Source organism: Talpa occidentalis, unplaced genomic scaffold, assembly GCF_014898055.3.
Source record: "Talpa occidentalis isolate TD23 unplaced genomic scaffold, MPIMG_talOcc4v2.1 talOcc4.7, whole genome shotgun sequence".
Classification (NCBI taxonomy): Eukaryota; Metazoa; Chordata; class Mammalia; order Eulipotyphla; family Talpidae; genus Talpa; species Talpa occidentalis.
In genome coordinates, this window is record NW_023605083.1 from 57,560,719 (window position 1) to 57,577,891 (window position 17,173).

General features: G+C 38.6%; 1 protein-coding gene across 1 annotated transcript in view; it reads left to right on the forward strand.

Moving 5' to 3' along the window:
- Positions 1–2,167: 2,167 nt before the first annotated feature.
- SMC2 (structural maintenance of chromosomes 2) overlaps positions 2,168–17,173 on the forward strand; it is a 65,038-nt gene continuing 50,032 nt past the window's right edge. Inside the window, 5 exon segments of the mRNA XM_037495235.2 lie at positions 2,168–2,496; positions 3,320–3,546; positions 4,110–4,259; positions 5,390–5,512; positions 6,683–6,721. Coding sequence (XP_037351132.2) covers positions 3,379–3,546; positions 4,110–4,259; positions 5,390–5,512; positions 6,683–6,721 — 480 coding nt within the window. The 5' untranslated portion in view covers positions 2,168–2,496; positions 3,320–3,378.

A 17,173-nucleotide genomic window follows, 5' to 3' on the forward strand; every position in this document is an offset into this window, starting at 1 on the left:
CAGGCCTCTGTGAACATTCCTTTGTTTCTTACTCCAGGGATTTTCAGTGAATGAGAATCGATGTCTACAAACTCCATCTTCTGGAAATGACCCTGGAAGAGTGAAGGTAGACATTTTCCAACAGAATTTTCTTTTCACGGTGCACTTATTTTACTTTTAAATTGAGAAATTCTAACACAGGCCATTTCTTGATAGTTTAAGACCTGTGCCCAATACTATAGCCACTCCGGGGCCAAGAGAGAAACTTTCAATGTGTAGCCTAAAACAGCATACAGGATGCACCAACTTTTTTTTTTTTTTTTAAATTTATTTATGCATACAAGAACGGGGATACAGGCCAGAGAGAGGTGCGAGGGGTGAGAGGATTCACACCAGAGATGAAGTGGGGAGCAGAAAAGGCAGACTGACTGAAATACACTGCTGAGTGGAGCAGGGGGTGAGTCAGGAGAGGTCTGCTGCACCATATGGGTAGTTCCCTGGGCCAAGGAATCTAACTGGTGCTGCAGATGCTGCTGATTGCTTCATAGGTTGTGTGTTAAACCCTTGTGCCACCAGGGAGGCCCAAGATGCACCAACTTTTTATAAATCAACTAGTACAGACCACACCCACTGAAGCTAAGCCTTTCCAAATCTATTAGTATCAATGTGCTTAACTGTGGGCATTTTTTTTTTCAAGAAAGTATAATACACACTAACAACAGGCTGTTATTAGCACTACTGGATTCTTTCCCAAAAAAAAAAAAAAAAAAAAAAAAGAAGTACTATAAAATATTTAGGAGTAAACGCTCTAGAGCAAGGCTGCTTGGGAACACATTCCTCCTCTTCCAGTAACTACTCACGTTTCTAACTCTTCCTCTGACTCAGTTTGCTCATCTGTAAAATGAGAACACAACACACGTTTCATAGGGTTGGTGTGGAGGGTTTTTATTTTTTTTTTTTAATATTAAATTTTATTTTTATATTCCCCCATACAATTGCAAACGCCCCATTCTGACCCCAATCCTTCCCCTCCCGCCCCCCACCCCCCAAAAAGTGTCTCTGGTTCATAGTTTTTTGTTGATTTTGATTTTCACTTTCTTATATTCATTTTCCTGGTCCCTTATTTAAGTTTTCTAGATTCCTGCTATGAGTGAGACCATCCGGTATTTTCTTTCTTTTTGGCTTATTTCGCTGAGCATGATCCTTCCAGCGCCATCCATGTTGCTGCAAATTGCATGTGTTTATCTTTTTTGAATGCTGAGTAATATTCCATGGTATATATGTACCACATCTTCTTGATCCAGTCATCTATTTTTTGGCATTTGGGTTGTTTCCAAAGCTTAGCTATTGTAAACAGTGCTGCTATAAACATAGGGGTGCAGGTGCTCTTTGGAATTGACGTTTCTGTGTCCTTTGGGTAAATACCTAGGAGTGGAATTGCTGGATCATATGGAAGCTCTATGTTTAGTAGGTCCAGAAATCTCCACACAGCTCTCCATAGTGGTTGGACCAGTTTGCACTCCCACCAACAGTGCAGAAGAGTTCCTTTTTCGGTGTGGAGGGTTTTTAAATGCATTTCAAACCCAAGCTGGTGCAAATTGTAACATACTAACGGTTCCAAACTTTCCCCAGATGTCCTGCCATTGCGCCTACGGCTCTTTAGAAGTGCGGCGAACACCTATTGTCCAGCACCGCTACCCGCCCCCTACAATTTCCTTTTGCCCAGAAGTGCTCAACGCTGCACCGTCGTCCCTCTGCACTTGGAAACGAGATGAAAAAGCCCGCCAAGGTCAGAGCCTGCGCGGGGCGGAGCCCGAACGCGACCCACAGATCTCAGAAGCCTGGCGCCTCCCAAGCCCCAACAAAGCGCAGCTTCCATTCTGGGAGAAGCTGAGCCAACACCGAGAGATTCTGAGGCTTCTGACCCAGAAGAACACTTTCCAAAGAAGCCCCCGCCTCGGTCCGGTCCGCCGCCCGACACACAGCAGTTAGCGCGGGGTGGAGGTGTGGGGGGAGGCGCCCCGCCCTGGAGGAGGCGGGGTCTCCAAAACGTGGGCCGGGCGGGGCGGGGCCTGCGACGCGCGGGGTCCCGCGGTTGCGATGCGGGCTGTCCGAGACGTGCCGGACGCCGATCTCAACATTCGCCGCCTGCCTGTTTCGTCCTCAGGCACGTGCTGTGGCACTCTCGGAGCTTTCTTGGTCGCGACTCTCTTTTCTATCTCCCTGTCTCTTTGATTGTGCGATACGAAAGAAAAATGGAACCCCCGTAAACCAGGCATCTCGTAGGCACCCGCCGAAGAAACAGGCAAGGGACGTGGGGTCCTTTGCTCGCGCCGAAATTCAAAGAAATAAATAGTTCCGGCGCTGGTTCTGGACGCGGGCGAGTGCTGCTGCGGCTATGGTGGAATTTGCTTCCTAGCGCCCGGGGTTGGGCAGCGTTGTGGGCTCTCCGCCCCGGTGACCAGGGCCTTTCTTGTGAGCCTCAGGCCCGGGCAGCTTGGCGCGGCGGGGAGGCAGGTGCGTGCGCGCGGCCTGTTGGGCCTAGCCTGGCACTTGTGGCGGGAGTCGGGGGTGGGGGCGGGGGGAGAAAAGCACGGAGTGACCTAGGCTGGAATTAGCCTCAAGGGTTCCAGGCAGGACAAGTAGTTTTTCTGCAGCCTTGGAGTCGGGCGAAGAAGTGTTGGCTGAAAGGTGTGGTTAGGCGAGGAAATAGCTGTGAGTAAAAGCAGGAAACTGAAGGATATCTGGAATTTATTTAATAAATATTCGCTGACCCCTCTTACCCTGCATAAAGGTGTGGAGGTTGGCGAAGAACCTAGAGGAACTTACACTATAAATTGGGGAGACCTATCTTAGTGTGTGTTAATGCAAGGAAGGAAATAGAAATCAGTGAGGGGGTGGGTAGAGGTGTCTTTTTATATAGGGCGGTCAGGAAGCATCACAGCAAGATGACGTTTGAGCAGACCTAAGTGCAGTAGAGTAAGCCTGCCTGTATTTGGGAGAAGCATGTGATGGAAAGAGGGAATGAAATGTAAAAAAAAAAAATCAGTAGTCTGTATTAGGTGGGATATGGTAACAGGGAAAGAGAAGCCTGGAGGCCTAAGTAGTTCACTGCCAGGTTGAATTAATGGTTTAATTAACTGGTGGTCCCCAGGAAAGGGGGAGTTTCCCTGTTACAGTACTAACTTGTCTGTTTTTAAAATGGAGAAAGGTATCTTTATATCCGAATAAATAGCTCGGCAGGTGGGTATTTTATTTCTATTAAACCGTCATTCTTATGTTTTAGTCTTTTGCATTCCAGGTTTACATTCCGCTTATGTGTTGTTTCTGTTTTGTACAGAACTCCTGTGACCTGTTTGATTCTTAGTAGAAACTGACTTATCCGGCCCAGTAGGAAAAATGCATATTAAGTCAATCATTCTTGAAGGATTCAAGTCCTACGCTCAGAGGACTGAAGTCAATGGTTTTGACCCCCTCTTCAATGCCATCACTGGTTTAAATGGTAGTGGAAAATCCAACATATTGGACTCCATCTGCTTTTTGCTGGGTATCTCTAATCTGTCACAGGTAAAGTATAAGCTTTCTGAAAAACTTCAGTTTAAGCTTGACGGGAATCCTCTTTGAACTTGGAGATTATTGTCAGTATTTTCTATTCATTTACCCTTTTCACTTTATGATCTCATGCATCACTGCAGTCCTTTAAAGGTGAGCATTACTCCATTTTGGGGGTGAGAAAGTAGAAACTTATCGAAGGTTCATTCTCTTAAGATGTTTGAAGCATCACTCAACCTAACACATTCTCCCTTTAAAAGTCAGTCTCATTCCAGAATCCAGCATTATATTGTCTTTTTAAAGTCTACTGAAATTGAATGAATAGGCATTGCGGTTATTCAAATGAACGTTTGTTAAGAAACAAATGGAAAACAATTCAGGGTTCAGAAATCCAATGGAGAAAGGTGCCAATTGCAGATAGTTACCTCTTCTCCTTACTTGCTTTGCCAGAGACTGTGACAGCCTTTCTTTAGCTGCTTAATGAGTACCACATAGGTGGTTTTCCAACAGCAAGAATCTTTACTGATGTTTAGTGCAGTATGGGGTTTTGTAATTGATAAACTGTTCCTTTATTTTAGGTTCGTGCCTCTAATTTACAAGATTTAGTTTACAAAAATGGGCAAGCTGGTATTACCAAAGCCTCAGTGTCAATCACTTTTGATAATTCTGACAAAAAGCAAAGTCCTTTAGGATTTGAAGTTCATGATGAAATTACAGTAACAAGGCAGGTGAGTGGTTATTAAATGTTTGGATACTTAAGAATTGGTGTCTGTTGTGTTTTTTGGCAGTATGACTCTGCTGAGTAAAACAAAATTCCTTAAAAATATCCTTCTTCTGTTAAAATTTTGATCAAGAATATTTCACTATTAGCCAAGAGAATTGAAAGGGATGTGAAAACTAATGCTTCTAGGATAAGCACTTAACTATTCTTAAATCTTGAACCAAACTTAAATTTTCCATCTGTGCTAGATCAACTCTAGCTCTTGGAATCTTGTTATCTTCTGAGGTAACCCAATTTGTTTTTTTCCGGTCTAATTATAAGCTTATTATAGTGTAGTGATATACATGTGAGTGAGTAGGTGTAATCTTATGCCTCTGAATCACATACAGTATTGTAAACCAGTATTATTTAAAATACCAAAACACATATGCACACAGTTATTCCTGTAAATTGAGCCAAAATGCCATCCTTAAGTTTCACACATTGAAGTAAATCTAATTTCATATTTTAAAATTTATTTTTTAATATTTTATTTTATATAATTCTTACATCATTTTTCATCTTTGCACAATGTGTGCATTTTCATTATGGTTATATTTCCCATACAGTTGCACCCTCCCCCTTATTTTGACTCTAGTCCTTCCTCTCCCTGTCCCTCCCTCCCTAATCTTTCAAGTACTCACGTGTCTTATTAAAAATTTTAGAATCTTGTCAATGTTTAATACCACATTGCTTGCTTTTAGTTTTTAGTGTGTGACTTCTGTTCATTTGGAAATTAAAGAGATAGAGGGGTTAGTTAGCCTCTAAATGTAGAAAGAGGATAATCGGGGGTAGATAATTTTATATATACTTGGAAACGTGAAGCTAGAAGTGACCTAGAGACCTAGTCCAATGCAGGTGAGGTTGGGAAGTTTGAAGGTGATTGCCTAAATAGTTAGGAAAGGTCCCTGGATTAGAAGCCAGTTGTCCTGAATCAATTTCATGTATTTTGGGCCATGTAACTTCCTCCACTATTGACTTGGGGTTGGTTTTATTTACCGTTAATTGGGCAGAACCAAAAAAATAATATATTTGGTAATTTATTGTCTTAGCTCAATATGTGTGTCTTCATTTATACCTTAAAACTTCCCCTTCTAGGTGGTTATTGGTGGCAGAAATAAATATTTAATCAATGGAGTAAATGCAAACAATACCAGAGTACAGGATCTGTTCTGTTCTGTTGGCCTTAATGTTAACAACCCACACTTTCTCATCATGCAGGTATTTCATTTCACTTTTATTATGGTTTTGATACCTTTTGTTTTGTAGTTATTACAATAAGAAGTGCTTGTTTCCCCTTTAAATATATTTACTCTTGTGTTTGGGCACTGTTAAGAAATGTGGGTTAGTTATTTGTACTGATAAATTCTAACATGTTGTATACATCTGAATGGTGAAGAATGTATGGAAATAATCTTGACTACTTTGTTACAAGAACAGTACATGCTCATTGTAAAGACTAAAAATTATCACACTGTCCTTTTTTAAAGTATTGGATTACAGCTATACTTTAAATCTTTTTATTTAAAGTATTTCAAATCTTTATTAAACTTTCAATCTTTAATAAAGATTTGAAGCCATTTAAAGTTTAATAAAGATTTGAAACCATTTAAAGTTTAATAAACTTTAAATGGTTTTCTTCTTTAGAAGTTTGTGCAAATGAAAAATAAAGGCTAATGTCATTTTGTACTTACATTATCTCACTTGCCTCATTCAGCTGTCTTTTGAGAGAATCAAAGCAAAATCATCTGTAGGTTTCTAATGAGACCAAAGTAAAAATATTTTCACTATATTACAGTTTGAAAGCCGAAAATTTACTTCAAATGAAATCGGAATCCTTAGAAATATGATTTTCTGAGTGTTGGGTAGCAGGTTCTTTGAATGGGGGATTGTTTATTTGTTTCATTGGTATTGAATGCGTTTTATGACTTTCTGGCATATTGAAATGAAACATTTTACCATTCTATGTGAGACCCAGAAATACTATGTTTAGAAATTACTTTGAAGGACTGTCATTTAAAGAAATCAAGAAATGTTAAATAGTAATATTAAGATTTATGTCTACACTTAACTTTTGGAATTAGATGCTTCTATCTTAAGATACCTGTTTTCAGAAATATGGTAAGAGTTAACTTTGTATCATTTAATAACATATAATTTCTATTACTGGTAAATAAGAAAATGAACAGCAAAGTTTTGGAATTCTAGAATTATGAAGTACCTTTGGTCTCAAATCTAAGCAGAGAAAAATCTCATATAGGTAGACTAAAGTATGCCCAAAAGATTGTTTTATATTAGTAAACAACAGATTCAGGGAAGATAAACATATATGACTTTGTTTTACTTCTGTAATTTATTATCATGATAGTAAGTTTGACATTTTATTTTCAGGGCCGAATTACAAAAGTATTGAATATGAAACCTCCAGAGGTAAGAATGCTATTCTTATTTTAATCTTGTAGGTAATCAGTTATTTTACATAATTTCTTTCATTAAAATTCTTGGAAGCATTGTTTAGGCATGATTAGTCAAGAAAGTAGTTTAGTTTTGTTGGGGTTTTTTAATTCAGCGATGCCTAATTTTATGTGTGTGTGTGATGTACATCATCACCCTTCTGAGCTTTAGTATCCTCATCCATAAATTGAAGTCAGTGTCCTTATGCTAGGTTTGTTGTGAAGTTTAAATGCGAATGTTTAAAGGTTTGGGACATTGTTAAGCAGATTGTTAAAAATTGAGATGTAATTAACATATAACATTATATTAGTTTTAGGTATACAACATAATGACTTGAAATTTGTAAATATTGCAAATTGGTCACCATAGTAAGTCTAACATCCATTATTACACTCTTCGCAACTTTTAGTATCTATTATATATAATATATATTACACTATTTTAATTTTAACTATAGTCACCATGCGATATATTATATCTTTAGGACTTTTTGTTTTTTAGTAGAAAGTTTGTACTTTTTGACACTTGTGCCCATTTCATCCACTTTCTGTCATCCTTACTTCTGGCAACCCCACCAATTTGTTCTCTGTATCTGTGAGTTCAGTTTTTGTTTGCTTTCATATTCACATATAAGTGAGACCATAGAAATTTGTTTTTCTGTCTGACTTATTTCAGTTAGTATAAGATCCCCAGAGTCCGTCAGTGCTATCACAGTGGAAAGATTTCCTTTTAATTTATGGCTTAGTAGTAGTTCATGGTGAATATGTATCATATTTTCTTTATCCTAGTTCATGGTGAATATGTATCATATTTTCTTTATCCATCCATGGAAATAGAGGTTGCTTGCATGTTTTGGCTATTGTAAATAATGCTGCATGGAGCATTGGGTTGCACCTGTCCTTTCAACTTAATGTTTTTGCCTTTTTGACAGTGCAATTACTAGTTTTAAATTTTTGAGGCACCTCCATACTGTGAAACATAGTGGCTGTACCTGAAACATTCTTTTAAGCAGTATGCAAAGGGCTATTTTCTTTACACTTGTTTTTTCCTGCCTTTTTTGTTTGTTTTTTAAGAACAGCCATCCAAACTTGTAAAGTGATAATCCATTGTATTTTTAACTTAACACTTGCCTGGTGATTAGAGATGTGTTACACCTTTTCATCTACCTGTTTGCCATCTATATGTCTTTGGAGAAATCTATTTAGATCCTCTTTCCTTTTTTGTATTGGATTTTTGCTTTGTTTTTTTCCCCTGTTGAGTTGTATGAAGTCTTAAAAAAAAAATTTAAGTCTTTCTATTTTGGATATTAACCCCTTGCCAGATATATGATTTGCAAATAGTTTCTTCATTTCATAGGTTGCCTTTTTCTTTTGTCTATGGATTTTTTTCCCGTTATGTTTTGTTTCCTTTGCTGTTCAGAGTGTTTTAATTTGATGTAGTTTTTGGTGCGTGAGATTTAAAAATTGTCACAGTGACTGATGTCAAGGAACTTGACACATTTAGGTTTTCTCCTAGGAGTTTTGTGTGCCCAGTATTAGAAATTTGGATTTTATAAAGTGCCCTTTGTCGAGCAGTGTTCCATATCAGAGTTAAACTATAGAAAAAGATTTGAATGAAACTAAATTACATACAATGCGCTTCTTGGGGTTTTAGTGTTTGTTTTCCTCTTGCAAAGATGTTACATGAAGGAAATGGGATATGAAGGAATGAATGTTTTATACAACAAAGACTAGCTATTCTTTTCAATAGAGAAGAGATTAAAAAGACTAATAATTCACATATTCACTCTGGTGTGAACAAAGGTCATAAATTAATTTTTAGACATCTTAAGGGAAAACTTCTAATTTGAAAACTATCAATACATAGAAATCAAGGGGTTTTCAGAGAAATAATCCTTGAGATAGAGATTGATAGAATATAGATACTTCTGAAAAAGGAATGCTAGCAGGATTTTCCATATAATGTTAATATTTACCATTTTGAGAGTGCTTTTCAAAGGATTTTTTTTAATTCTTTTTTTGAAAGATTTATTTATTTTTGCATATAAGAACTGGGGTACAGGGCAGAGGTGCGGGAGTGAGAGGATTCACCAGAGACAGAGTGAGGGGCAGAACAGACAGATTGACTGGAATTCACTGCTGAGGGGAGCAGTGGGTGAGACGGGAGAGGTCTTCTGAGCCACGTGGGTCAGCTCCCAGGCAGGGTATTAAACTAGTGCTGCAGATAGCTTCATAATACTGTGTCTTAACCCCTTGCTCCACCAGGGAGGGTCATTTCTGTATTTTGGATATTAACCCCTTGCCAGATATGATTTACAAATAGTTTCTTCATTTTATAGGTTGCCTTTTTCTTTTGTGTATGCATTTTTTGTTGTTGTTCTGTTTCCTTTGCTGTTCAGAACATTTTAAATTGATGTTGTTTTTGGTGTGAGATTTAAAAATCATCACAATGACAGATGTCAAGGAGCTCACCACACTTAGATTTTCTCCCAGGAGTTTTATGTGCCCAATATTAGAAATTTGGAGTTTATAAAGTAATCTTTGTCAACCAGTGTTCCACATCAGTTAAGCTGCAGAAAATGATTTGAATGAAACTAAATTACATACAGTGCACTACTTAGGGTTTTGGTGCTTATTTTCTTCTTGCAAAGAGGTTGTATAAAGGGAATGTGGTATGAAGGAATGAATGTTTTGTACAAGAACAAAGACTAGTTTTTCTTCTCAATAGAGAAGACCTAAATAGACTGATAATTCACATATTCACTCTGGTTTGAACATAGGTTATAAATTAATCTTTTTTAATAATTTTTTTAATTTTTTAAGACATTGTTCATTTTTAAACAATATTTGCTTCCCACCCCCTCAGGTGTAGTCCCCATAGAATTTCCTTCACCAGTGCACCCGTGTACCATAACCTCAGTCCCCTGTGTTCCTACCTCTGATTCCTGTCCCTCTGCCTCCTCTGCAGTATGTCTCTGATTTATAATTGTCTGTTTTTGCTTTGTTGTATTTTGTACTGTTAGTATTTTTTTTACACTGATGTCTTAACTTGGTTAAGACATAGTGCTGAAACTATGTGAAACTATCCGATATCTTTCTTTTTCTTCCTGGCTTATTTCACTGAGCATAATTTCTTCTAGCTCCATCCACCTTGCTGTGAATGGCATGAGTTTATCTTTTTTGATGGCTGAATAATATTCCATTGTGTATATATACCACATCTTTCTGATCCAATCATCTATGTTTGGGCATTTGGGTTGTTTCCAAGTGTTGCCTGTTTGTAAATAATGCTGCAATAAGCATAGGGGTAAAGGTGTTCTTTTGGATTAATGTTTTTGTGTCTTTTGGGTAGATCCCTTGGAGTGGAACTGCCTAGTCACATGGTAGCTCCATTTTTAGTAGACTGAGGAACCTCCAGACAGCTTTCCATAGTGGTTGGACAAGTTTGCACTTCCACCAGCAATGTAGGAGAGTTCCTTTTCACCACATCCTCGCCAACATTTGTTGTTTTTGATACGTGCCATTCTTACTAGTGTAAGATGGTATCTCAATGTGGTTTTGATTTGCATTTCCCTAATGTTCCTGGATGTTGAACATTTTCTCACATGCCTGTTGGCCATTTGCATTTACTCTTTGGAAAAGTGTCTTTTAAGTTCTTCTGCCCATTTCTTGACTGGATTGTGTACTTTGTTTTTGTTGAGCCATGTGAGTTCTTTGTATATCTTTGTGATCAGTTGCATGGATTGCAAAATTTTTTTCCCAGTCAGTGGGGTGTCTCTCTGTTTTGGTTAATGTCTCTTTTGCTGTGCAGAAGCTTTTCAGTTTGATGTAATCCCAGGCGTTTATCTTTTCCTTGACTTTCTTTGCTTTGGGTGATGAGTCTTTAAAGATGTTACTGGGATGTATGTCTTGCAGTGTTTTACCTATATTTTCTTCTATGTATTTTATGGTTTTAGGTCTTATGTCCAGTTCTTTTATCCATTCTGAGTTGATTTTTGTGCATGATGAGAGATAGTAGTCTAGTTTCATTTTTTTGCACGTGGTAATTCAGTTTTCCCAACACCATTTATTGAACAAACTGTCGATGTTCCATTGCATATTCTTTGCTCCTTTGTCAAAGATTAGTTGTCCATATAAGTGTGGCTTTATATCTGGGCGCTCTATTCGGTTCCATGGGTCTTTGTGTCTGTTTTTGTCCCAGTACCAAACTGTTTTAATTATTAAGGCTTTGTAATTTTAATTATTAAGGCTTGAAGTTTGGAAGTGTGATACCTCCTTTCCCCTTTGTTTTTTCATCAGTAGGGCTTTGTTTGGCTATTCACATTTTTTTGTGGTTCCATATGAATTTCATCAATATTTGTTCTATTTCTTTGAAGAATGTCATTGTGATTTTTTATTGGAATAGCATTGAATCTGTAAATTGCTTTTGGTAGAATGGCCATTTTAATAATGTTAATTCTTCCAATCCATGAGCAGGGGATGTCTTTCCATTTCTTTGTCTTTTATTTCTTTTAACAGTGTTTTATCATTTTCTTTGTATAGGTCTTTCACCTCTTTTGTTAGCTTTATTCCCAAGTATTTGATTTTTTTGTTTGAATTATAAAAGGGATGGTTTCTTGATTTCTTCTTCAGCTTTATGTGTATAGGAAGGATACTGATTTTTGTGTGTTGATTTTGTATCCTGCTACTTTACTAAACTGGTTGATTATTTTCAGGAGTTTTTCTGTGGAGTTTTTAGGGTTCTCTATGTATATTATCATATTATCTGCAAATAGTGATAGTTGTACTTCTTCTTTCCCTGTTTGGATTCCTTGTATGTCTTTTTCTTGTTTTATTGCTCTAGCTAGGACCTCCAGTATTATATTGAAGATCACTGGTGAGAGAGGACATCCTTGTCTTCTTCCTGATCTTAAAGGAAAGGCCTTCAGTTTTTCACCATTGAAAATAATATTGGCAGTGGGTTTGTTGTATATGGCTTTTATCATGTTAAGGTATGTTTCTTCTATTCTGAGAATTTCAGGGGCCTTCATAAATGGATGTTGGACTTTGTTGAATGCTTTTTCAGCATCTATTGATATGATCATATGGGTTTTATTTTTCTTTTTTGTTGATGTGTTGGATTACACTTCTCGATTTTCGTATGTTAAACCATCCTTGTGCCCCTGGATGAATCCCACTTGATCATGGTGTTTTATCCCTTTGATGCATTGTTGGATTCTGTTGGCAAGGATTTTGTTGAGGATTTTTGCGTCAGTGTTCATTAGGGAGATTGGCCTGTAATTTTCTTTTTTCTTTCTGTCTTTGGTTTTGGTATTAGTGTAATGCTGGCTTCCGTAGAACATATTTGGTAGTACTCCTTCTTTCTCAATTTTCAGAGAGAGTTTGTGTAGGATAGGCACTAATTCCCTGCTGAACGTTTGGTAGAATTCATTTGTGAAGCTGTCTGGGCCTGGGGTTTTGTTTTTAGGGAGTGCTTTGATTACTGCCTCGGTTTCACTGCTTGTAATTCGTCTGTTTAGGTGTTCAATTTCTTCTTTATCCAGCTTTGGATGATTATATTATTATAGGAATTTGTTCATCTCTTCTAGATTATCAAATTTGTTTGCATATAAGTGTTCATAGTAATCTGATTATTTCTGCTGAGTTTGTTGTGATTTCTCCTCTTTCATTTATAATCCTATCTATATGTGTTTTCTGTCATTTTTTTCTCTGTAAGCCTGGCTAGAGGTATGTCTATTTTATTTTTTCAAAGAACCAGCTTTTGATTTCATTGCTGTTTTGGATTATTTTTTTAATTTCTATTCGTTTATTTCTGCTTTGATTTTTATTTCCTATCTTCTGCTGGCTTTATGGTGTTTTTTGCTGTTTTTTTTTTTTTTTTTTTTAAGCTCTTTGAGATATGAGATTGGGTTGTTTCTTTGAGTTCTTTCTTGTTTTTTTTTTTTATTTAAGATTTATTTATTTTTATACAAGAACCCCGGGGTATAGGGCAGATGTGCGGGAGGGTGAGAGGAGTCACCAGAGACAGAGTGGGGAACAGAACAGGCAGACTGATGAAATACACAGCTGAGGGGAGCAGCGGGCGAGACAGGAGAGGTCTGCCGCGCCATGTGGGACCCTCGCCGGCCGGCCAGGATTGAACCCGCACTGCAGAGGCTGTGGACAGCTTCACAGTGCGGCGCTCAACCACCTGTGCCACCAGGGAGGCCCTCTTTCTTGTTTTTTGATGTGAGCCTGTATTGTTACCTATTTTCCTCTTATTACTGCTTTTGCTGCATCCCATACATTCTGGAAAGTGGTGTCCTCGTCATTCAACTCAAAGTATTTTTCAATTTCTTCTTTGATCTCCTCATTAGTCCAGTGGTCTTCCAGTAGTGTGGATTTCAATCTCCATGAAGTGGGAGACTTCCTTGTTTTCTTTTCATGATTTACTTCTAGTTTGATGCCTTTATGATCAGAGAATGATTTGGAATGATTTTGATCTTCATGTATCTGTTGATGTTTGTCTTGTGGCCCAGAATGTGATCGATTGTGGAGAATGATCTGTGCATGTTTGAGAAAAATGTGTACTCAGATTTTTTTGGGTGCAGTGTCCTATAGCTGTCTGTTAAGTCCATGAATTCTATGTCTTTATTTAGGGCTCTAGTGTCTATTTTTTGTCTCGTTGATCTGTCCATTGGTGAGAATGGGGTGTTGAAATCTCCCACTATATATGTATTTTCTTTAATGTCTGTTTTCAGAGCTGATAATAATTGTCTAATATATTTTGGTACTCCTTCATTTGGTGAGTATATGTTCATGAGTATTATAGCTTCCTGATGTATTGTCCCCTTGATCATAATGTAGTGTCCATCAATGTCTCTTTTTACCTTTTTTAACTTGAAGTGTAGCTGTTCCTGTCTTCTTTTTTTGGTCCATTTGCATGTAGAATTGTTTTCCAACCTTTTACTTTAAGTCTGTGTTTATTTTTTGTGGTTAAATGTGTTTCCTAGAGAAAGCGGAACGTTGGATTTTGTTTTTTTAATTTGTGTCTCTTTATTGATGAGTTTAATCCATTTACATTTAGAGTTAATATTGATATGTTGGTATCTGTATTTGCCATTTTGTTTGTCTTTTTTGTGATTTCATTCCTCACTTTATTCTGTTCTTAATCATTCCACTGTTGGTTTTGGCTTTAGGACTTCTTGTAGAATTTTTTGGAGTGGGGGTTAGTTGGGGTTGTAATGAATTTCTGGAGTCTGTTTGAAAAGGTCCATATTTTTTCTTCATAGAGGAAGGAGAGCTTTATAGAGTAAAGTATTCTTGGTTGGCATTTGCTGTGTTGAATGAAGTCTGCTGAATGTTACTCCATTCTCTTTTTGCCCGTAGTGTTTGTTCAGAGAAGTCTGAGGTTAACCTGATTGATTTTCCCTTAAAAGTTATCTGTTTCTTCCCCCTTGCTAGTTTCATTATTTTTTTTTTTTTTTGTCTTGGACTCTTGCAGGCTTTACTGTTATGTGTCTTGCTGTAGTTTTCTTTTCACTGTGGTAATTGGGTGTTCTCACTTCTGGCATGTCTATATTCATCTCCTTTTTCATGTTTGGGAAGTTTTCTTCTATTATCTCCTTGAATAATTTCTCAGATCCTTTGTCTCCTCACCTTCTAGAATGCCTGTAACTCTTACATTTCCTCTCTTCGTGGAGTCTGATAATTCTTGAATATTGTCCTCATTCTTCTTCCTTTGTACTTCTCTCTCTCTTTCTTTTATTTCTGGTTCTTTTATTTCTGTATCTTCAAGAGTACTGATCCGTTCTTCCATTTCCTCAATTCTGTTTTCAATGCTTTTCCGAGAGCTCTCTGTCTCCTCCAGTAATCTTTTAGTCTCCTCTTTTTATTTCCTTTCTTAAGGTCTCATTTTCGTTCTTCAATTCATTGATATTTTGTCTCATATAATTTTTTTCCTTTCCGTATTCTTTACACTTTTTAATCATGATGAATCTAAATTTTCTGACAGGCAGAGAAGTTCTTCCATGTCATTGTTGTTGAGTTCTGGTGACTGATTTTCTTTTTGTGGTGTGTCCTTCCCCTGTGGGCTTGCTCGATTATTTATATTTTTCCTTCTCCCTTCTGTTTGCTTTCTATTTAGTTCTGTGCATTGAGATGTTGTGCCACTGGTGTTGGCGGGCGTCTCTTTGGATTGCTTCTTCAAGGGTGTCAGAAACTGTTTACCAGACTGAGACCAGCACTTTAGGCCAAAACTCCACTAGGGTTTTGATGCTGTGGCTGTGTTGCTGGGCTCAGTCTGTTACAGTTCCCTCCCTCCATATTTACTCAGCTCCAGCAGGGAATCAGCTAGTTGGTGATTTTGCTCTGGTCACTAGGTGGCACCAGAGATCTGTACTTGCCAACCTGTGCTTTTCCCCATAGTTCTCTGAGAAACTGGGTGGGGCTGGGGTAGGAGAGCACCTCAACACAGGGGCGGATTGCTCACGCTGGAAGCTGTGTCTGCCCCATGTTCACCTGTTGCTGTGCCCTGAATTCTGCACTCTAATTCTCAATCCCAGGGTCTCAGATCCAAAACACCAGCTGTCACTCTGTGCAGTGCCCACTGTTACGGCAAATCCCATGCCCCAGATCTTATGCCTGGCTCTCAGTTCCAGAATGGGGTCTTGCTCCATGCCTTGTTTCCATTCTTACCCCTGTTTGTATGGCCTGCCCTCTCTCAGAGCCGGAGGGGGGTTTTGGAAACCCTGGCTTCCGACTACTAGGAAGTGGGTGATTTTGTTCTGTTCATTAGGTGGCAGCAGAGATCTTTCCTAGTATCCTTCCAGAACTGTGCTTTTGCCCTGTGGGTCTCCTGGCGAACTGAGTGGGGGTGGCGTGGAATGCCTCAACGGTGTGGGGGTGCTGTGTATGCCCTGTGCCGCGTGGTGTGGGGATCCCCCCCGCCCTGAATTTCACTCTCGGTTTTCAGCTCTGAAGCCCTCAGATCTGGGGCGCCGCGGTAGCCCAGTTCAGTGTTGGCAGAAATGGCGCCTTTTGCACCCTGCTCCAGTGCCCAGGCGCCTGGTTTTTGATAACCCAGTGAGGGTCATTCACCTCAGTGCCGGCTCCCTCGCATCTCCCACAAACCTAGGTCCCAGGGATCTGGGCAGCCACGATCCGCGTATGCTTTTCCAGCGCGGGTGCGCTTTTCCGCGCAAGTTTACTGCCTGGCCTTTGGCTATTTGCAGGTCTCTCTGCGGAGTCCTTTTCTTCCTCCAGTGGCGCCAGGAGCCATTCACTCACCTCCTTGGCGGTTCCCGCAGGATTCTCCATAGTTCCCGGTCTTGGTTGTTGTGCCTGCAGTAGTTCCTTTCCACTCACTGTCCCACTTGATCTCTAGTTTGCTCTTGTTTTTTGTTGGTTTTTTTTTTTTTTTTCTCCTTCTTATTGGTCGGAGAGTGCCGGCTTTGTGGGTGGCGGAGGGTAGCAAGGTTCTGAGCTTTCCTCTCTTCTCGTCCTCTTTTATTGTAACTTTCCTCTTTGCGCAGTTTGCCAGAGTCGCCCATTTATCTTCCGTGTCCCGGTTCTCCCAGGGACCTGCCGCTTTTCCTCCCTATTAACCGGTTTTATGGGAGAAACTACTGGTAGCGTTTCTCCACCACCATGTTGATCCTCTCTCCCCTTATAAATTCTATCTTTAGACAACATCTTAACGAAAACTTCTAATTTGAAAACTGTCAATACATAGAAATCAAGGTGGTTTCAAAGAAATAATCCTTGAAATAGGAATTGATAGAATATAGACATTTTTGAAAAAGGTATACTGACAGAATTATCCTTATAATGTTAAAACTGATTAATATTTACTTTTTTCAGAGTGCTTTTCAAAGGATTTATTTTTTTAAGTTCTTAAATGTTATGAGGTATTAGTGATATGGATAAAGAAACTGAGGCAAAGAGAATATTACGTGACTTGTTCAAGTTCTGAAAGCATTGCCACAGTTGAGATGCAAATGTTATGCCATTTTTCATCCTCGTAGACATAAAATATGATTGGTCTCACTTGGAAGAATTTTCAGTAGGCACGGCTGTTGAAATCTGAATGATGTTAGTCTTATTTTTGCCTTTTTAGATTTGAATTTGAAGGAAATCAGGAGGGAGAAATTACTGGCTTCAATTTTTAAAGAGATGTTTTCTGGAAATTCAGTAGCAGAATTTTTGATTTTTAGAATTAGAGGCCAGAAATGTTTCTTCAATGTTAGGATCATGCTGGTATGTACATTTTTATGTACTTCCATTATCCATTTTGGCCATTATTTTGGTAGGGTGCTAAGGTCAAGGCCTTAAATGGTATTCTTAGTGTGAACTTTATGTAGCGCATTGTCGTGGATTCTTAAATATTATTCAATGTCATTACAGATTTTGTCCATGATAGAAGAAGCGGCTGGAACCAGGATGTATGAAT